At 39.7% G+C, this 23,462-nt stretch overlaps 1 protein-coding gene across 3 annotated transcripts in view; it reads left to right on the top strand.

Annotated features, from left to right (window-relative positions):
• LOC131430232 (short-chain dehydrogenase/reductase family 16C member 6) overlaps positions 1-23,462 on the top strand; it is an 83,743-nt gene that overhangs the window by 39,382 nt on the left and 20,899 nt on the right. For all 3 annotated transcript variants that reach the window (XM_058595012.1, XM_058595011.1, XM_058595010.1), the window contains one exon: positions 22,712-22,836. In XM_058595012.1, the coding sequence (XP_058450995.1) occupies positions 22,712-22,836 (125 nt within the window). The remainder of the gene's footprint in view (positions 1-22,711; positions 22,837-23,462) is intronic.

Genomic DNA, 23,462 nt, shown 5'->3' with positions numbered 1-23,462 from the left:
CAGCTGGAATTAAAGCAGTCTTATTTGAAATGTGCAAAGAATATTATTGTCCATATTGACCACCCTAAGAGCATCGAAAATATCCCAGTTATTACTTCTCAGTTGCGGTTCAGCAGCGAATTTATTCAGTAGAGATTTTTTATTGATGAAAGTATAATAATTAAATCTTGTACGAATAACTTTTGTGTCGAACTGAGAAGTGAAGGAAATTCAGCATCGATATATCACCGAAAACTCTTCTCCCTTTCGATTATCTCTTTAGCGATATTTATGTGGGTGAAAATTCGATATCAAGTTTCGATTATACAAAAAATCACTTGTGAACTTCAAGGTTCAGAGTCGTGTGGATGCATTTTTTATGAATGAAAATATCGGAAGTGATTTTTTCAGTCACTGAGTTTTTTTAGAACTGAACTCTTGAACTGATCTTTTCACAAGTGATAATGAAATGAATTTTTTCTGATAAAGATTTTCCCAACACTGAAGGAGATATTGATATTTTTGTGTAGTCGATTTTTTTGCCATATCCCAATAGTTGAGGTTTTTATCGAAGGACGATGGCATCAAAATTAGACACAATTTTCAATACAATCATGTCCAAACGATTGCAAGATTGAATAGCATAGTATTTTGGCTCGAATTGTTTTTAGCAACATAATTGTTAATTGTTCGACTGTGATGTGAAGACCTGAGCTATGGTTTCACCCCCTAGTTGAAGCTGTAATTGTGCTGGTTCTCGCTACCTCGAAAATACAACCAGCTCAGTTTTCTCCGTAGAGAACTTGATACCCATTTGAAGAACCCATGTCGACAAGTTGTCGAGGGTATCTTGCAATGGTCCTTGGAGATCGGCAGCTTTGGGTCCTATAATAGACACAACGCTGTCGTCGGCAAGTCGTCTTAGCGTGCAGGATGTGTTGATACATTCATCAATGTTGTTTACGTAAAAATTGTATAAAAGGGGGCTTAAGCATGAGCCCTGAGGAAGACCCATGTAGCTAAATCGCTTTCTCGTCAAATCACCATGCTCAAAATGCTTGTGTTTCTCGGACCATAGATTATATAACAAGTTGTTCAAAACTGGTGAAAGTTCTCAGATATAACGTTAATGGAAACTGAATCGAATGCCCCCTTGATGTCGAGGAAAACTGATGCCATTTGTTCTTTACGAGCAAATGCCATTTGAATTTCTGTTGAGAGCAACGCTAGACAATCGTTCGTTCATTTGCCTCTGCGGAACCCAAATTGTGTACCTGAAAGCAATCCATATGTTTCGACCCAATTGTCTAGACGGAAGAGAATCATTTTTCTCCAACAATTTCCGAACACAGGAAAGCATAGCAATCGGCCGATACGAATTGTGATCGGAGGCTGGTTTCCCAGGTTTTTGAATAGTGATAACTCTCACTTCTCTCGATTCGTGTGGAACAATATTACCCACGAGGAACTTGTTGAATAAATTCAACAAGCGCCTTTTGGCAGAGTCAGGAAGATTTTTCAACAAGTTGAATTTAATTCTGTCTAACCCTGGGGCTCTATTGTTACACGAAAAGAGCGCAAGTGAGAACTCTACCATCGAAAAAGGTGTTTCATTTGTATTCAATGTCGCGACGCGGGATATCTTCTGTTCCGGAACAGAATCGGGACATACTTTTTTAGCGAAATCAAATATCTAGCGGTTAGAATATTCCTCGCATTCGTTCGCGTGATTTCGATTGCGCATGCGACGGACCGTATTCCAAAGAGAGTCTCATTGCTGTTTCTCTCGTTAATCCGTCAACAAACCTTCGCCAGTAACTTGAAATTCTAACGCCGCGTATTTCCTATAATTATCTGGAGTTCCGTTCCTTTTAAACGAGATGAAGGCTGAAGCTTTTTTTCGTTTTCAGCTCTGAGCACTCTTTGTCCCACCATAGGTTGAGAGAACGCATACTAGTTTGCGCGCTGGATACTCGTTTCTTCTGAGCTTGAATTGCGGTGTCAAGAATCAAGCCAACCAAAAATGTATACTCTTCCTCCGGAGGAAGCTCCTGTGATGTTTCTAGTTTCTCAGATATCGAGCACTCGTAACTTTTCCAGTCAATGTGAAATCGTACGAAACATTGATTATTTCCGATGGTCTTACACGGTTGGTGATAGAAACTATGATCAGCAAATGATCGCTACCATGAGGATCCCAGATTACCTTTCACTTGCAATCTAACTTTAGCGAAGTCGAGCAAAGGGATAAATCCAGCGCACTTGGTTGTGCTAGCGGTCTAGGGTTCCGTGTCATTTCTCCCGTGTTTAGAATTGTCAAATTAAAGTTGTCACACAGATCTTGAATTAACGAAGAACGGTTATCATCATATAAGCAGCCCCATCCTGTACCATGTGAGTTAAAGTCCTCTAAAACCAGCCGCGGTGAAGGAAGAAGTTCTATGATGTCTGCAAGCCGACGATGCCCTATCGAGACTCTGGGAGGAATGTAGATGGAAGCTATACATAGATCTTTGCCTTTAATATTAATTTGGCAAGCAACAACTTCAATTCCCGGTGTCGGGGGGGGGGTGGGGGGGGGGGGGTTAATACGATAAAATGAATAGCACTTTTTGATCCCTAAAAGTACCCCTCCATAAGAGTCTTCTCGGTCCAGGCGGATTATGTTAAAATTATGGAAGTCGATGTTGATGTTAGAAGTAAGCCAAGTTTCACTCAAGGAGAATACATCGCAATTATGAGTATGTATTAAGTGTTTGAAAGAATCAAGTTTTGGGATGATACTTCTGCAATTCCACTGAAGCACAATGACCATATCTTCGATTCTCAGTGGAAAATTATCCATCAAAAGATACGATCGCTGCAAGAAGGGGCTATTGTTCAGTCAACTGTTTTAAAAATGACCTTACTGTTGGCAGTAGAGCAGTTAGGAAGCTTTTTTAGAGGATCGGTAATATTGAAGGCTGTTAATATCCAGTCCACGATATCAGAAAATTTCAATAATCCAGCGTTTGTTGGATTTTCTGGTTGTGCTTTAGGGTCATTGGGGTTTTTGATGCCCCAGGTTGTCATCCCTATGTTTTTGTACCTCAGGAGGTGTTTGCGTCGGTTTTGAGTCAGCACTTTTCGTTTCCGTTTGCTTCTTTTGTGACGAAGAGGACAGTCTGAGGCCTTTACGAGAAAAATTGGGAGAAGCCAGATTTAGTCTTTTTTTTCATTATTTCGCATGTGTTTTATTTAAATTTCATATCAGCAAGCTTTCTAAAACATACTCTTTAAAAATAAATGATTAATTACCTTTTCCTCTAAAATGTGTAAGAGCTAATTTTCGAAAAAATTGCACGGAGGCGACAAAATTTCGCACGTCCAGGAATCAAATCAAATTATAAATTCAAACAAGTCCAAAGGATTAAAGGTTCTTTCAACTATTGTCTACATAAGTCTATCAAAAACAAAATGCCCAGCAGCAATTATTACTTCAATGGTACTACCAAAAGAATCATACAATCTATTAAAAAGACGATTACAACAAATGGAGCTGAACCTAAAACCCATTGCTTAATTACTGCTCGTACAAGACTGGTTAAAGATTTAACCGGTTGTACTTAACAAAAATGTCGACAATGACCTTGGCGAAAGTTGTTCGTGGTGATTCAATTTCCACTGACTCCTGCGTACACCGGCGCACCGGCTGAAAGTTCTGGGGCAAGCTGATTTCAATATCAACGTCCAGTTTCGGTCCCTTTTATTGAGTATATCTTCAGTAGTTAAATCAGCAGTTTTTCATGTCTGACAAGAGCATACAGGGCCAACCGCATTGCAATATGCCACATCTTGCCCCACATAGTTTCAGTTATGAAACCGGTTCAAGCTGGCCTTGCATAGATTGAAGATCCAGTGACAGCAACTGCAGCTCCCTGCACGAGAAATCTGTAATTCATGATTGGAAAATCAATTCATGTAACGATTGACTAACCTGAGCAGTCCGTTTGAAGATGTTCGTTTGTTATGGTCAAGCCGGGGAGCCAAGGTGATATTTTTCCACTTGACATTATGAAGTCGTGTTTTATATTCCGAGAAACAATAAAACCAACATGCACTGGTCCCTTGACCGGACAAATAAAATATAAATTCATGGTTCGCGTCAGTGCCTAGCCGTTGCCGCATGTCGCCATGCTAAGGTCAAGCAGAGAAATTTATGCTTACTTTTTGTATGAACTTTCTGTTCCAATGTTCCCTCTCTGTTAATACTCCATTTGCGGATGGTAAAACCGGACTCGGTCAGTTCATTTGAGCTTTGACGATTCTCGTGTTTTTTTTTCTGTATGGCACCGGACCCAATTAGCGCAGGCACATGTCGCAAGGTACCATTTTCACCTTCCCATCGCATCATTTGACCCGCCCGTGCCAGTGGTGAGATTTAATGACGCGGCTCAGCAGACGGCAGTGGACATGACACGTACAGTACAACCCAGTATAGCGTACAAGAGTAATGGAACTCGGCACTTAGTGCAGGCAGGGGTCCGGTCGTGACGGTCACAAGCCTCGAGCGAAGACCTTAAATATTCTCGACTTGTTTGATGTTTATGGCGGCCCGGAGATCAAGGTCGAGATATTTTCACAGCATCAGCATAAAGAAAACAAATTGTTTGTGCGCTGCGGCATACGGGTGAGCAGCTTACTTTATTGCGCTTGCAGCAATTTTTTTCTTCATGTGTCTTTCAAGATCCGTATCTAAACTGATGACATAATTGAACTTCATCGCGCGGCAGCCTGTTTCATCCTGTTATAAATATTATTTCTTCTAAGATGTTGAAAAATGCCGCAGGAGTTATAGTAGTTAAGATTATTAGAGGGTGTTTAGAGCTGACAATTTCAGTCGTTTGTTACCGACAACAACAAAAAGTACTAATAAAACAAAATTTGCCTACTCATTGTAGCGTGTTCTGGAGTAGTTTGAGTATTTATTGACGTGTAAAACGCCGGTCCTGAGCGAGCAGTTTTAAAACAATACGTATCGTTATCCACAAAAACTCTCTACCCAAAACGTTCGGTAGCTAGTTATAATTGCTTTTTAGTTGCTTCTCATTTTGATACGGATGTATATGAATAGCGTTGAACACCTGTTTCGTCTTCTTCTGATTGCTATATTCATATTCACTATCGCTTTAATGTTTCTTTTAGTAGTTAGCTAAACATTACACTTTTGCAAAACTTCCCCAACAGTTGGTTTTGGTTTTGCTGAATTATACAATCCGAATATCGGTTTACCATATCAGCTCGTTTTCGAAGATGGGTGAAGCCAACATTGACAACAAATCGACATAACCATCGATGGATATTTTGAATTCAAATTCAATTGTTATTTCGGATTTATTGTAGGGGAAGGTGTTCGGTTGCCGGCACCCCACCGTAACTTTTGACAGAAAGCAGATAGCGTCAATCCGACAAATGTTATGTGTGTGTAATAGCAGCACGTTCTTTTTGTGTCGAATTGCGAAGCAAGCAGTGAATATCAACACAATAGTTTTTTTCTTATTTTTTTAAAGTATCATGAATTGAAGAGCATCAAGTGAGTGGATGTTGCCGCCACCCCATGTTTTTCGACAAATCGTGAAAAATTGTCAGCGATATGCAGGCTGCTGTTGAGACAAACATCTAGCTGCTCATACAGCAGATGCTCCGGCTAAGAAAAAACGTTGAAGACCGGCCAAATCAATACCAAAGGCGCCACCATCCAAATATTCGACCAAGAGAGCCAAGGTGAAGTCACAATCAGACAATTAATTACTTTTGTCAAAAACGCTTCCAAAAAGAACAAATTCTGTTTTTTCTTCGAATAGCTTTCTTGGCGTGCCGGTAAGCGAACACCTTTCTTAAAATGACCAAAATTTATCGCTTTACTATGATTGCTAACAATTTTTTTTCAATCAAATGAATCAACTTAGTTTCTTAATCAGTTGTTAGCCAGGGACTTTAGCTTTCCATTGATGTATAGATGTCCGCTTGATGTGCACTAAGTTAGAAGTTATGAGCTAAAAAGAAAAGGGTGCCGGTAACCGAACACTCTCCCTTAAATAATTCCGATCAATTCTTGACGATGACGTGTAAACTTCAAAATGAATGCAAAATTTTTTCACTTTCCTGCTCTTTCCACTGAATAAATCAACAAACAAGCGAGTCTCCCTTTTTCGATTTGTTTACTTTTATGCCATTTGCATGAGTTATGAAGTTTTTTTTTATTCAGGCCTATTTGCGTACAAGCTTTACGTGGCCGAATTAGCCGATTTTTTAAATAATGTATTTTTTGAAGTGGGTCTCGTTGTCACCCTTTTTCTAGGAGGAGAGGAGCTTCCATTTCCCTCCTGCGAGGGTTGAGGGGCACTTTGTTCGTGACTCGTCTCGTCATCCATTGCCGCATCGGTGGTTTTGTTGTTGATTTCCGTCTTCTTTTCGTTTTCCTTGATGTTCGCAGTCTTGAGCTCGTTGCTAGTTGCTGTAGATGCGCCTTGTTGTACATTGGTTGCAGTTGCTGGTTGGTTTGATGGTGAAACAGGAGTACTGCGCTCACTAGTTTCCATTGTTGAACGGTTGACCTTGTCTTTGGTTGAAGATGTCCTTTTCGCAGTTTCGGTGCAAGGTTTACCGTAGTGTGAAGGTTGTTCACAAAACTGGCATGTAACCAGCTGATTTTCATAGGTAATCAGCGTTTTACACGGATGTGTCCCACCTTGACCACAAATGATGTAAGATGGAATTGCCTTAAGTAGATGCATACGTACCACTCGCACGCCATTCCGGATACCTGGAAAAAAATTCCGGCATACTTTCGATGGAAAGGATTTCACCGTACCGCGACATATTCTGCCGAACGTACTGATCGGTGAACTGCGGAGGGAGGTCATGCACGCGTACTTCTATGGCATTGTCCATCATGTGCACAGGGATTTAGTATTCAATGTTATCACACTCAACACTCTGCACCTCGTTGTTAACCGAAGCGAATGCAATTGCATCGCTTTCACGTTTAAACATAATGTACACACAGTTAGACGCCTTGTTGAATTGAATCTCAGTTACTTTATTAGCGTCTAGATGCATTCGTTCTTTAAGTAGGATTTCAATTTCATTTGCTGCTGGTCTAACTTTGCAACGCTTGAAATCTATACAAATTGAATTTGGTCTTGTAGGCCAAGATTGTACTGTATTGTCTTTGTTTCTGTTGTTTCGACCGTAAATGATTTTCGACTGCGTCGTGTGAGATGCGAGCACGAACTGTGAGTTATGAAGTTACGCTCTCATGCATTTTTCGTGAAATCCGCATGTCATTTTATTGCGTATTTAATATTTGATTAGAATCTAGCGAGAAAATTCTTTGCCCGGTCCATTTCCCTCAGTACACATATACAAATAAGCTCAGTACACTGAAACCTCAATTTACGTGAACTTAATTTACTTTTTCATTTGAAATAACAAGATTTTTTAATTAATTTCACGATGATCGCATGAAAAAAGTTTTTGCATAATGTAGGAAATTTTTATTCATGCGGAGACAAAACAATCCAACATGATTCAGTACGGAATTGTTAGGTTTCATAGAATCTAGTAAAGGTCGTGGGTATCCAAGAATTCTCTGGAAAAAAAAAGAAATCAGTTGAGTGCGGTATGTGCTCGTAAATCTATATTCAGCAAATTGACATACTGTGATAATGTCTGTGGAAGTTCTTGCCCTTCCAAAACCTCCTTGGCCTTAAGGTCTACCAACGAAACATATGACAGTAGTGAGATTCTTTTTTGTGGTATGACTCATGGTATCACATTCAATCAGTTGGATCATTGTAATGAATTATGAAGCAGTGCTTGTTACTCCAAAAACTACCTGGAGTTCAGAGCCTAAGATCTACCAGCATAACAAAGTGTATTAACAAACTTATTGTTCACGGTCTATTACTCGTGATACCACTTAGAATTAATAGACTTATTGAAGATGCTCTTAGTCACCCAAATATTACCTGGAGCTCAGGCCTTAGGATGGATCAGGATCATTTCGCCGAAAGCCATTTCGCCGAAAGCCGTTTCGCCGAAAGTCACTTCTCCGAAAGAGCCATTTCGCCGATTCCTGCAATTGTCTTAGTAATCTAATTGGAATTGATTTAAAATAAACACAAATAAATGATCATACGTAAACGCCCGTTTTGTTGGCCTACAATTGTACTTCTTGAATAAATATTGATTCTTGTACTCTTGAATAAAGATTGATTCATGAACTTCAGAGCGGAGTTTCCAAGAAAACTTATGCTTCGCCACATCGATTTGATTCGTGTGCTATCCGACCTCGCTACCGCTCGTTCGGACCTAACTGAAGCAAAGAGAAATAGCTTTGAGTAGACCGGGCAATCGAGGTGGTTACAGGTTTGTATGCAAAAGGTCGCCGCTTCCGACGGCGGCCAACTCAGCCAGTGTCGCCTCGGCCATCTTGGCTTCGGTTATGTGACTGCGCCACATCACTTATATAGGAGGTACAATAACACAAAAAATAATAATATAATGTATTCTAAATTGCCCTTTCGGCGAAATGACCCTTTCGGCGAAATGACCCTTTCGGCGAAACGACTTTCGGCGAAATGACCTATTCGGCGAAACGACTTTCGGTGAAATGGCTCTCAGCGAAATAACCCGCTCCCCTTAGGATCTACCGGAATAACGAAGTGCACTAACGTATTTAATCTTCACGTTACATACTCGTGATTCACTAATGTCCTTGGATGACAGAAAATATCCCTGAAGCAGATCAAAATAAACAAGTAAGCAATACGTAGCTACATGACTATGGACAACATTGACATTTATTCATAAGCTGCGCATTGCTCATGCAGATCTTAAGATCTGTTTTCACTGCTGTTCTTGGACGACTGCAAACATGCCTGAAATAGTTCTAATCAGACAAATACTTTGCTTATTACTCATGTAGATATTAAGATTCGTTTTCACTTAAGTTGTTGGACTACTTAGAACATACCTGGAACAGCTACAAATGGACAAATAAGCTCCTGCTGTGGCACAGTGTAGTCCCTAATGTTAATATTCCAAGTAGTTCTTTGATTTTGGAATATCTCTTATGGATTTTCATAGTCTCAGAATATAATGAGATGGTTCCAGATGCTTTTGTGTGTGGACGTAAAGCTATGTCCATTTAGAATCCGGAATAATAAAATAATCTGTATCTCGATAACGAAATGACGTACAAATAAGGCTAATACATCGAAACAAAGGTAATTCACTGTACTTTAAGGAAAAAATATCAATGCAAATCATTTCTCTTCGTTTCTAATGAAAATTCCCACTTTCTTCTTGATTCATTCCATCAAACGCTTTTATGAATGGTAGTACCTGGTTTTTGAGGCATTCTTCTTTGTACAGCTTCGTGTCCATCGTCTTATTCATCACGAAAACTTTGATCTTTGCTCCGCAGCTGCATATACCTTGCCAACTGATTAGTTTTTTTTTGACTAATTTATCCATAACAGCAATCCTAAACTTCGCAAAAACGGCTCCTTGTGCCGTCGCCATGTAGAATTTTTATTGCCAGGAAGCTGTCCGAAATCCATTTTTACGTAGGTTGTGAATTGCGTACCTTTGGTGCATCTGACTTTTATTTTGCTCGCTTTTCTCCCCTGTTATTAAAATAATTTGCATTGCACGAACCTGCCTGCAAATTTAACTTGGTATGCCTTATGTGAACAACATGTGGCTGTTTTGTTTTGTATTAGTAGGCGAGAAAAAAGTTCCGCTACCCAGTAAATCCGAACATCGGACGCATCGTGCACGAAAGCTTTCGATTGCGTTTCGAGCTTACATAGTGTATCGGTAGAACAAATGAGCGAAGCTATACCAAAGCAGAGAGCGCGGATGTCTAATACTCAGGGGATGGGATATATCGGGGTTGGATTTCCAATCCCGAGCATAGGGCCAGAGTTTTTCTGGCCCTAGGAGACGAATGACCTTAAGGTTAAAGCTTCTATGATCGAAACAAAAGAATGCTTAACACTCTTTCACAGAGACGTCGGCTTAAAAAGTTGTTTGATATTCGTTGTTTGATAAAGTTGTTTGATATTCGTTCGCTCTATTTCTCTAGCGATACACAATGTAAACATAAAGTTTTCCTTACTCTTTTCGAGACTAAGAATACTCTTCACCTATAGGTTCGACACTAACATCCGCCCGATTCTCTCAATCCCCCGTCTGTCTACCATCTTTACCGATACTAACAAGATCTTTTTGCTGTTACTAACTTTTCGCTCCCCTTTCCCCAGTCTCTTCACCATCTCGATGTCAACTAACTAAATATTTGTCGTTATTAGTTATGTCGTTCCCATACCCCCCTTTAACAATCCGTTTTCCACAACAATTACTTCTCTATTTTTTTTCTTCATACTATTCGGCAACATCACCATCATTGTCCACGGAAAGCCGCTCCAGTCGATGACTAACATGCGGGCCACCCGCCAGGTCTTCGCAGCCTATGGGTGCTTTCCGCGGACCCACTGAAGGATGCAGCAATTTTTGATACATTTTAACGTCACCTGGCTGATTCCAAGAACGGAGGACCACTCCTGTCGATAACTAGCACGCGGGCCACCGGCCGGGTCTTTGACTCGGGGGTGTCTTCCGTGGACCCATACGGACAACCATACGGCCACTACCATTGAGTAGCAACGTCACCAGTAAAACATGAGAGGCCAGCATCTACACAATCCATATTATTTGAAAATGCCTTTGGCATCATAGAGCTAACGCATTGTGCCTTGATAAATATATTTTATGACAAAAAAAATAAAGCTTTCGACGCTGTTGATGTAAATGGTGAAGAACTGTCCGATGAAGGGCCGAGCGAAGTGCTACGATCGGCCCCATATCGTGCTCAATCGGTCCGATAATCGGGCCGATGATCGGACCTATGCGGGTCGACAAAATCCACCGGGTAGAGTCTTAAAATTCATAGCATTCGCAATATCGTCGCATTTATTATTTCCAGTGGTATAATTTTTTTTTTTTTTTACTTTTTTATTTATGACTTCTGGTCAGTCAGTAATTTTTTACTTTTTTCGGTTTTTTTAACGATATCAAACTAACTGGAGATTATAAGAGGAGAAAGAATATGAAATCATAGAGCCATAGTACTCAAGGAAGAGCAAGGATGTGAAGAATAAAGTGCGGAAAAGTGAGACGTGACAAGGGTCATTTTTTTCTTCAGATCGTTTATTTGATATGGCACATAGCTTTAGCTCAGAGGTGCCAAAGTCTGTATTGTATTTTTTCGTACAATATAATTACAATTATTATTTAACATATATACATACACATACAAGGTTGGTGGGAGAGTTAAAGAGTGGGGAATACATTCATGGTTAAACTATAGAAAATTTAAGGTTAGTGTTGAAAAAGGGAGCCGAATTACTGGCGGTTACTCCAGGTTAGTATGGAAAAAACAAATAGTTACATACACACTCAAACAATATACAACAACAAAAAACAGATAATAATAATGTAATAACTTCAAAGTCTTCGTGTAATCTTCGTTTCATTTTGGCTCAAAATTTCCGATGTGTGATTACCAAAAACCAATCAGTACGTCACCATATGGCATTTTGGGGAAAGGTGAACTGTAAAGGATGTAAATAAAGAAAAGCAGTAACTAGATTGATAAACCAATATTTTTCAGAAAGATGTAAATCGAGTACATATAAGTGCAATCGCGACTTGCTAGTACATCTCGCACCGGCACATTTGGTGGCCTACCTCGGGCCCAAAGGGAGTCTCTTAACTGTAATCTTGCGAAACGATTCAGGGCACATGACCACACAATATGCTCGATGTCGTGGTAACCATTGCCACAAGCGCAGATACCATTTTCAGCGAGGCCAATTCGCCAGAGATGCGTACCCAACTCGGAGTGATTAGACATAAGTCGGGACATCACACGAATGAAATCGCGACCCACTTTCATCCCCTCAAACCAAGGCTTCGTCGATACCTTTGGAATTATAGAGTATAGCCAACGTCCTAGGTCTCCATTGCTCCATGAAGCTTGCCAACTTTCGAGTGTCTTCTGACGAGAAATGCTGAAAAATTCGTTGAAGCAGATTGGTCTTTCGTAAATATCACCTTCCAATGCGCCCACTTTAGCCAATGAGTCTGCCTTTTCATTGCCCGGAATAGAGCAATGCGAAGGGACCCAGACTAACGATATTAAATAAGACCGCTCAGATAAAGCTCTTAAATGTTCCCTTATTCTCCCCAGGAAATATGGGGGATACTTTCCTGGTTTCATCGCCCGGAGAGCTTCTATTGAGCTTAGACTGTCCGTAACGATGAAGTAATGGTCTTTGGGCAAGGTTTCAATGATCTCGAGGGTGTACTGAATAGCAGCTAATTCTGCGACGTAAACTGAAGCCGGATCACTGAGTTTGTAAGAAGCGGTGATGTTCTGATTGAAGATTCCAAAGCCAGTGGACCTGTTGATGTTTGATCCGTCAGTGTAAAACATCTTTTCACAGTTGACTGTTCTGAATTTGTTATTAAAAATATTTGGGGCCACTTGAGGGCGTACGTGATCCGGGATTCCACGAATTTCTTCTTTCATGGATGTATCGAAAAACACAGTAGAATTAGAAGTATCCAAGAAATGAGCACGGTTTGGAATATATGAAGAAGGATTGATATTTTGAGCCATGAAATTAAAGTACAAGGACATGAAACGGGTCTGAGAATTGAGCTCGATAAGCCTTTCGAAGTTTTCAATCACCATCGGATTCAAGATGTCGCATCGGATTAGCAATCGATATGAGAGATCCCAGAATCGATTTTTCAACGGTAAGACGCCCGCGAGCACTTCGAGACTCATCGTGTGAGTCGACTGCATGCAACCTAAGGCAATACGCAAACAACGATACTGAATTCTTTCCAGTTTAATGAAATGGGTGTTCGCGGCGGATCGGAAGCAGAAGCATCCATATTCCATAACGGACAATATCGTTGTTTGGTATAGCCTTATTAAGTCTCCTGGGTGAGCTCCCCACCAAGTTCCAGTTATTGTACGAAGAAAATTTATTCTCTGCTGGCATTTTTGTTTCAGATACCTAATGTGACATCCCCAGGTTCCCTTGGAGTCGAACCAGACCCCGAGATATTTAAATGTGAAGACCTGAGCTATGGTTTCACCCCTTAGTTGAAGCTGTAATTGTGCTGGTTCTCGCTTCCTTGAAAATACAACCAACTCAGTTTTCTCCGTAGAGAACTCGATACCCATCTGAAGAGCCCATGATGACAAGTTGTCGAGAGTATCTTGTAATGGTCCTTGAAGATCGGCAGCTTTGGGTCCTATAATAGACACAACGCTGTCGTCGGCAAGTTGTCTTAGCGTGCAAGATGTATTGATACATTCATCAATGTTGTTCACGTAAAAATTGTATAAAAGGGGGCTTAAGCATGAGCCCTGAGGAAGACCCATGTAACTGAATCGTATTGTCGACAAATCACCATGCGCGAAATACATGTGTTTCTCGGACAATAGATTATACAAAAAGTTATTCAAAACTGGCGAAAGACCATGCTGATGCAACTTCTCAGACAGGATATTTATAGAAACTGAGTCGAAAGCCCCCTTGATATCTAGGAAAACTGATGCCATTTGTTCTTTACGAGTAAATGCCATTTGAATTTCTGTTGAGAGCAACGCAAGACAATCGTTCGTTCCTTTCCCCTTGCGGAAGCCAAATTGTGTATCTGAAAGCAAACCATTAGTCTCGGCCCAATTGTCTAGGCGAAATAGAATCATTTTTTCGAACAATTTTCGGATACAGGAAAGCATAGCAATCGGCCTATACGAATTGTGATCGGAGGCTGGTTTCCCTGGTTTTTGAATGGCGATCACTCTCACTTGTCTCCAGTCGTGTGGTACAATATTACCCTCTAGGAACTCGTTGAATAAATTCAGCAAGCGTCTTTTGGCGGTGTCAGGCAGATTCTTCAACAAGTTGAATTTGATTCTGTCTAGCCCCGGAGCTTTATTGTTACATGACAGGAGCGCAAGTGAGAACTCTATCATTGAAAACGATGTGTCGTTCCTGTTTGATGACGTGACGTGGGTGATCTTCAGCTCCGGAACAGAGTCAGGACATACTTTTTTAGCGAAATCGAATATCCAGCGGTGAGAATATTCCTCATTTTCGTTCGTGGTATTATGGTTGCGCATTCGTCGGGCCGTATTCCAAAGAGTGCTCATTGATGTTTCTCTCGACAATCCCTCTACGAACCGACGCCAATAACCGCGTTTCTTAGCTTTAATTATGCTTTTCATTTTAAAATCTAACGACGCGTATTTTCGATAGTTATCTGGTGTTCCATTTTTTCTAAACGCGATGAAAGCTGAAGTTTTTTCTACTTTCAGCTCTGAGCACTCTTTGTCCCACCACGGGTTGGGAGGATGGATGTAAGTTTTCGCGCCGGGTACACGTTTGGTCTGAGATTGAATCGCGGTATCGAGAATCAAGTCAGCCAGAAATGTGTACTCTTCCTCCGGAGGAAGTTCTTGTGTTGTAGCTAGTTTCTCAGATATCGAATTTGCGTAGTATTTCCAATCAATATTTCGTGTGAGGTCATACGAAACATTGATTGTCTCCAATGATCTCAATCCGCTAGTGATTGAAATTACGATCGGCAAATGATCGCTACCGTGGGGATCAGGGATTACCTTCCACTTGCAATCCAACCTTAGCGATGTCGAACAAATGGAAAGATCCAGTGCACTTGGTCTCGCTGGTGGTGCAGGAATCCGTGTCATTTCTCCCGTATTCAAAATGGTCATATTGAAGTTATCGCAAAGATCATAGATCAAAGTTGATCTGTTATCATCATGAAGACAGCCCCATCCCGTACCATGAGAGTTAAAGTCTCCTAAAACTAACGTTGGTGTAGGAAGGAGAGTTATGAGATCGCAAAACCGTCGGTGCCCAATCGAGGCTCTTGGGGGAATGTAGACGGAAGCAATGCAAAGGTCTTTGCCTTTCATTGTGACTTGACATGCGACAACTTCAATATCTGGTATCGAGGGGAGGTTAATACGATGGAAGGAATAGCACTTTTTGATCCCTAAAAGTACTCTTCCGTACGGGGTTTCTCGATCCCAGCGAATAATGTTAAAATCGTGGAAGTTGAGGGGTATTTCAGAAGTTAACCATGATTCACATAAAGCAAATGCGTCACATTGTAAGTTGTTTATTAAGAATTTAAAAGAATCTATTTTAGGAATGATACTTCTGCAATTCCACTGTAGAACAGTGATCAAATCCTTAATCTCTTTCAATGATTTAGCCATTGAAGGATATGATCGCTGAAAGGAGGGGCCATTTTGCAGTCAACTGCTTCAAAAATGATTCAACTGTGGGTATAATAGCTATCACAAAGCTTTTAAAAGGATCAGGCATGTTGAAAGTAGATAGGATCCACTCCACGATGTCGGAAAATTTTATAAACCCAGCACTGGTCTGATTCTCTGACTGATCTCGTGGAACACTGAGGGGTTTTGATGTTCCAGGAAGTGCTGGATACTCCTTGTCGGATCTAAGATTTCCTAGACCTGGAGCAATTTGCTTTGATTTTTTTGGAGCACTAAGTTTAGATGTTGTATTTGATGGTCCCTGAGAAGATATCTTCGGGCCTTTACAAGGAAGTTTGTTGGACGAAATATTTTTTCGCTTCCTAAAACTTCTAGGCACAGTAGAAGATGTACCTTCTTGGGGATCGTCAGACTCACATTCGTCAGCTGACAAGCAAGTAAAGAGATTAGTATTGGTCGGTGGTGTAGCTTTCTCTAGCATTTCAGCATATGAACGCTTGGAACGCTCTTTAAGAGACTTTTTCAGTTTATCTGCGCGTGATTTATATGTTGGACATGAAGAGATATCATGAGGAGTATTCCCACAGTAGACACATTTTTCAGAATTTCTACTGCACGATTCGTCCTCATGATTTTCTCCACATTTACCACACCTATCTTTATTACCACAGTGAGAAGCGGTGTGACCTAATTGTTTGCATTTTATGCAGTTCATAACACGTGGCACAAATAGACGAACAGGAAGACGAACCCTGTCCAAGAGGACGAAGTTAGGTAAAGCGGACCCGGCGAAAGTTACTCGAAACGACGCTGACGGGAGATAAGACTTGGTTCCGTCTTCAGTGATTGATACTGAGCTCAATTGCTTGCAATCGAGTATCTTCACTTTCTGAAGTAAAGAATCTCTGAAGCCACCAGTTCCATAATTCAACAAATCCTCGCATGTCAGCGTCGAATCCGTAACCACCCCGTCTATTTCCACTTCATGAGCGGGCACGTATACGCGGTACAGTGGAACAAACAGCTCGCATCTAACAATATCGTTTGCCTGTTGTACATTGGAAACAACGACTTTCAATTTATCTGGTCTGATTTTTTCAATTTTGGTCACGGCCGAAAATCGTTTCGTAAGATCTTGTGAAATTTTCAAAATGTTCAATGGTTTTCCTTTGGTCCGGAAATACACCACCCATGGTCCGGTTGATATAGAGGGATAAATTTTAAGTCTAGGTTTTTTGATAGTATCCATCGGTTCCATTGAATCTAAATCCATTATAATGATTTCAGCATGGATTTAGATGGATTCACGTAAAAAAAAAAAAAATGAAAGTAATTCACGTGAAATTAATAAAATGAAAGTAAAGAACAAATACTAAACTTAAAGATAACACAAAAATAAGGAAACAAAGAATACTTAATTAAAGATACACTAAATTGAATTTGATACGTCTCCCAGTCACGGTGAGTTAGCTTTGTTAACTCTCATCCAAATGATCAGGAACGATAACAGCAATGTTCCGAAGAGGTAACGATCCAATCGAATCCGGAAAAATCAACGCTAGACGTCTCTGCTCTGCTTGCTGCTTCAGCAACACGTCCAAGTTGATACTGTGCCGATATCCAAACACAGGCTGTTCCACGGTTCTTGATTTTTTTTTCTGTCGTGAAATTTCACAGAAAAACTTGACAGAACAATTTTTATCGCGTCCAGTTTTGGCGAGGCCTACTGAGAATGTGAAGGGTCATTTAAGTAAGCAGAAGGCTTCTCGTATCTAAACTTTTACCTTCTACCAGAGGAGCCGGTTCGGACAGTAAAGGGCAAATGACCTTTGCCTTTACTTTCTGACATATCAGAGACTCGGATAATTCGTATCGCTAAGATGCCTAAGTTCGACTCCTCTGGTAGAAGGTAAAAGTTTAGATACGAGAAGCCTTCTGCTTACTTAAATGACCCTTGTCACGTCTCACTTTTCCGCACTTTATTCTTCACATCCTTGCTCTTCCTTGAGTACTATGGCTCTATGATTTCATATTCTTTCTCCTCTTATAATCTCCAGTTAGTTTGATATCGTTAAAAAAACCGAAAAAAGTGGTATAATGTTAGGGAGGCATTTGTAATTTCAAATAATTTTTCGCCTTATTTTTCTAGCAATTAAAGTGTCGGATGGAATGGTAGTTTGCCCTTGAATTGTTTTATACTAATAAGATTGAGATTTTTGCAAAATCGATATTCTTATAATGAATTGTTGAATTTGGATGCATTTATTTGAAGGAAAGAAAAACTCGAATTGTATAACTGTAAATTCGCCATTCTTAGAAAACCAAATGATATACTTGTTCAAAGTGCATTCCTTGAACGCCAATTCTAATGACGCCATCTGGAAAACGTTGAGATCCAATCAAAACTATTGTCTATTACAGGAGTCTTAAAACTACAACAACTAGATAACTTCTCACACGATTTCCACAAGTGTAAAACACGTAATTTATGACCTTGTTGTTTGTAGTATGCATGTGAACTCAATCGAAATAAAGCATAAATACACTTGTGATTCAACCTACAGAAAAAGTACGGGTGTGTAATGTCAGAGACATAACTGGATGTCGTGAATACGAATAAATCTGACACTTTTTCTTTATACTTTCGAATATCAATTAGTTGATCGATTGTGTGAATTGTGCAAACTTTCCCCCTTTTCACTACTACAGGGTCCGGCACTCGAAGTGTAACCAATTAAAAAGGCCATAAATTCAGTTTGGAAAATTACTTTTACTTAATTCAAAGTACAAAATGTGTAAAAATAATACAAAATTCAGAATCAATTCACTTTTGCTCGATATGACCACCTTTTGCCTTGACTATGGCCTTGAGACGGTCAAAAAACGAATCGCAAGCTGCCCGAATGTGACTTGCAGGTGTATTTTGGCCCACTCGCGGACAATAACTTTTTCCAGCGCCTCGAGACTGGTGTATCTTTTAGTTCGGACTTTGCTCTCCAAAATGGCCCAAGAGAATAATCCATTGGATTCGCATCTGGTGAATTCGAGAGCCATTGTGTGGACGTGATGAAGTTCGGAACGTTGTTTTTCAGCCATTCTTGGTTCACTCGAGCTTTGTGAGACGATGCCGAGTCCTGCTGAAACGCCTATGGTCTGCCACCGAAATGTTTGTCTGCCCACGGCTTCAAAGCAACCTCCAGAATACTTTCCCGATAATATGTCGCATTTACCTTGACGCCAGGCTCGATGAAAACGATTGGAGAGCGCCCATCTGCGGTTACAGCGGCCCAAACCATTATCTGTTGCGGGTGCTGCCTCCTGGTGGCCAATCGATGACTCAAATTCTCGTATGAACGGTCGGTCAAGTAAACCCTATCGTTTTGAGAGTTTACGAATTGCTCAATTGGAAAAATTTTCTCGTCAGAAAATACAATGTTCGGAAATTGACCGCTTTCGGCCAAACGAAGCAACTCCTTCGCTCTCTCAAGTCTAACTTGTTGCTGCTTCGGTGTGAGATCATGCGCCTTTTGGATCTTGTAAGGCTTGACCTTCAGATCATTTTTCAGTATGCGGCGGATACTACGGTCGGATATTTTCAGTTCTTTTGCCATTTGATTGGCACTTCGTCGAGGATTTCGTTCAAGTCACTTCTTCACTTTTTGAACCATCTCACGTGACGTTGCAGTCTTTTGATGACCACTTCCATGACGTTTTGCGATGCTACCAGTATTATTGTAACGAGTTATGGTGCTATAAACAAAAACTTTATTCACTTTAAGGTGTTTGAGCTCACGAACAATCGCTGGTTGTGATTTTCCATCTAAATATAAAGCACTATTACGTTTTAAATCCATCACTGATTTTTTTTCGCGTTCACTTTTGGCAAAATGCTTTCTTGCGCTTGTAAACAATACAACTCCGAACTGTCATTTAGCAAATTTCTAGAGAGTTGATGCCCATGCGTCATCTGCGCGAGCGGTCTGAAGTTGGTTACACTTCGAGTGCCGGACCCTGTAGAATTTGAAACGATACACCTAAACTAAAGTACAGATTAGGTACATTATAGATTCTGACACACAATTAAATATTACGAAACAACCAGTAAAGTTCTTTATGATAAAATAATGGTGGTTCTGAAAGGAACCTTTCATTAATGGCTTCTAAATCGGTGCTATGCATTTTATATAAGAAATCAGCAGAAAGTTATACTACAAACTACAAGTGGTTGGAAAATGGGCCGTATACAGTATAGTGAAGAAAATTTCGCATAATTCTTTGGGTATACAATTATTGTTCTAAATAAAAACATACAGAACTTTGATGTCAATTATTTCGATTTAAATATTTCAGTGAAAAAAGTTATCAAAATGCCGTACGAGATGAATTTCTGGCATTCAGAAGGGCCAAATTGTGTAATTCTCTAAGATATTAAAAATTGTTGCGAATTTTGCATTGCGAAAATTGCACAAAGCTAATCAAATTATCCTGAAAACTGGCTCTGAGCGTTTGAGGCTTTACACCACGCGAAAGGTCTACTTTCATTGCCGGCTGCTCCTCCTGACGACCGAAGTCCAAATGAGAGGACGACCTGAGCGTTTCACGCTTTATACTTGGTTTGTTCTTACTGATGTTGGTGGGAGAACCTCACCTCGACATCCAGTTCCGTCTGTAGCAATAAGAGAAATGAACAGTTTTTATTCAAAGATTAACTTTTCTATTTGTTTAGTAGATTCTGATATGTGCCTGACTACCTCAAAACCGTCGCCCGGATGCGAAAAAGGCAAACAAGCGTGATGAACTTTCCTCATTATTTCCAAAAGTTTTGGAAAACTTTGTTTTTCAATTATTCTTAGGATTTTTTCACGCTGTTGAAAATTTAATCACGAATTCCTGTTCATATTTCCGATAGCTTGTAAAAAAATATGTTGTTGGGTTAAGCACATCAAAAGATATTCGTGGTAAAGTTCTGCCCATTCTTGTACAGGGTAAATTTTGAAAAGGCGCCCCATAGTAAAGTAAGTCGTATTCAGGACAAAAGAACCGATTTGAAGGATTTTGGAATTAGGAACTGGACCTGAGCTTAAGAACTAGATTCAGAACTTAGAACAGACTCAAAATTCAGTTGGATTTTAGTACACTACAATTTCGCAACTGAAATTAGTTCCGGAATCGTTTTCTAGAATCCAGTTCAGCACGCAGGCTCTGAATTCTAAACCCATATTCCGGAACTAAGCTCTGAAACTTGAAGACGATTTCTCGCCACGACTACCAAAATGGGTTGCATAGAGTACAGTAAAACGTCGCTTAATTCTTTAGGAGTATTATTATGATTCTAAAAAGAACCGAATAGAAGAATACTAAAATAGGGAACTGGACCTGAGTTCAAGAACTAAATTTAGAACTAAGAGCAGACAGAGTTCAGTTGCAATTCTAGAACTACCATTTCGAAACTAAAATCATTTCCGGAATATAGTTCCAGAATCCAGTTTCAGAATGCGAATGAGAGTCGCTACCTGAGCGTGAGGTTTTACCCACGCAGAAGGTGCACTTTCCGTCGCTGTTGGTTGATAATATCGCTCCCTCGACGATCAAGAAACAAATGATAAATGATTCTCACGACGTCTACTTCCATCCAACACATAAGAATAAATCTGTATAAAATGTTCAAAACGACGTATGTAACAATAAAAGATTCTCTTTGTTTACTTTCTCTTTTGATTATTGCGAAATATTCCTACTTTTTACGGTAATTTCTCCAGAGCAGATTAAAAGATGATAGCTTTATTTATTATTATCGGTAAATAATTGTAGAGAAGGATTGCTAAGAGTGCCGTAATAATCAAAAGAGAAAGTAAACAAAGAGAATCTATCATTGTTACATACGTCGTTTTGAACATTTTATACAGAAATGATCGATTGTCGATCACGGTCCCCCTTTTATACGCATTCAGGTGAGGATATTCTCCTGACTACCTCAAAATCGTCGTCCGAAAAAGCCAAGCAAAAGTAAACAGTTTTCCGCGTTGTTTGCGAAGATTTAGGAAATTTAATTTTTGAGTTGTTTGTGGTTATCTCACTCTGTTCCAAATATTTTCCAAAATTCCTGATCATATTTTTGATGAAATTGTGAAAGAATTATGTTGCTGCCGTAAATACAAGTCGAGATATTCACGATTAAGTTCTGCCCATTCATGGTCTTTCAAGCAAGCTGTCATATGTTTGAGTCCCGACCTGGAAGGATTCTTTGTATCAGAAGGATCGTAGCATCAGTCATGTAGTGGTTCTGTATGCCATGAATCGTCCGTGAAGTCTGTTAAAACAGGAGGTGAAACTCCATAAAAGGAATGAAATACCAAGACTCGTAATGTAATGCAATAACTACCCTTTCGAAATAACAATAGTTTTGAGTCGAGTTAATCTCTTCGAACGTGCAAAACAGTGATTTGCTATATTGAAGACGTGAGTTTTATCTACATCAGAGTATGTTAAGTCTGATGACTTTAAACCCATTGCTGGAATCGCTCCAATTCCGTAATTATGATGAGATGAGTGTTGAAAATTGTTAAAACTTCATATGAGTGACGACACAGAATCGTTTCGAAATCTAATTATTCCAGTTGTCCGATTTCGAATTTCTGAAACACCGGAAATAGTGATCAAAAGGCTCCGAAAAGGAAATTACATTAAATAAACGGCAATGAAAAGGGATTATTGCACCACCAGGTGGATTCGAACTAACTTATTTTTATGGGTATGGCCTTGAGCCTGTCGCGTTGACGCAAGTAAATGCACCATTAGATTGATTTTTTGTCGCTTCGGTGAGTCGGTTACTTTAGCTAACCTCATTACAAATACCGCAGCACAAACTCATTAAAGTTATGTTAGATAATTCACTGTGTTATTTTGTCAGCTAAATAACTTTCCTATCATGAGGATACCAATGCGTTCATCACTGCATGTTTCAACCGTTTTTTTGTATGAAAAAGACAAAAAACGAATTCCACAACCCACTTACCGTATCGGATTTATGAACCGAATAGGCATTAGGTTTTCGGCGACTTTTAGTTTTTTACGTGAATTGAGGTCACACTTTTCATCCTGTCACCTCATTCATACTGTATGGTTGACTAATCACAAATTATCCGTGGTATACAAAGAGTACTTATGGCATTATGTCATTTCTGTTGACAAATTAATCATTTCACTTTACTAAACAACGCAATAGTAAAAAAAATCTTTTTGAATGTTCGTATCAATTCTTTAATCAATAAAATTTTACAGATAAGTGTAAAATGGTTCTAAAGAGGCTTCCATTGTTTGTGTTCTTTCTTCCAGGTATCGATGAAACGGTTAAAATAGTTCAGTCTGTGGGAGGCTTCTGCAAGGGCTACAAAGTAGATATTTCCAACAGGGAAGAGGTTTACAAGTGTGCCGATAAGGTGCGAGAGGAGGTTGGAGAGGTAAGTGCAATGCGATATTAAATTTTTCAATTCGAAATATTACTTCAACACATAAATTAGATCAACACTCTGTTCGGTGTCCTTCAAGTTTCAACCTTTTCTTTATCCCGTAAAACGAACAAAATTGGGGAACAAAACATGAACTGTATAAATTAAATACAAAAACTAAAAACCATGAAGTCTAGGCAGCTGAAAACAATCACTGCTTAAATTTACTTGAACTTAATGGTAAAGCACGAATATGCGAGAATAAATTTTGCTAGCGCGTAATTGGAGGTAACATATATTATACAGCAGACTCCAAGCGTGACCTTTCTATGCTTGAGTTCTAGTCATTAGATAGTTCGAGTGGTACTTACGAGCACGTATGACATACATCTAATGCAAATTATTGACTATCTACAATATTCTAATCTAATGAACCTTCCGCGTCTCATGCAATTTACTTTCAGTACATAGGTATATTGAAGATGCTACTACATGATGAACTATCATACGATAGAAGCAACCAGAAACTTCTTCATTGTAATGTTACCATCAAGATGTGAATCGTCCTATAGATCAATGGGCCAGAATAGAAATATCTGAGTTGACGTTAGGTAGGGTAACAGAGGTATTTTGGCCAC

This window comes from Malaya genurostris, chromosome 2, assembly GCF_030247185.1.
Source record: "Malaya genurostris strain Urasoe2022 chromosome 2, Malgen_1.1, whole genome shotgun sequence".
NCBI lineage: Eukaryota > Metazoa > Arthropoda > Insecta > Diptera > Culicidae > Malaya > Malaya genurostris.
The sequence above is the reverse complement of the archived record's forward strand: the minus strand, read 5'-3'. Positions and strand labels throughout refer to the sequence as shown.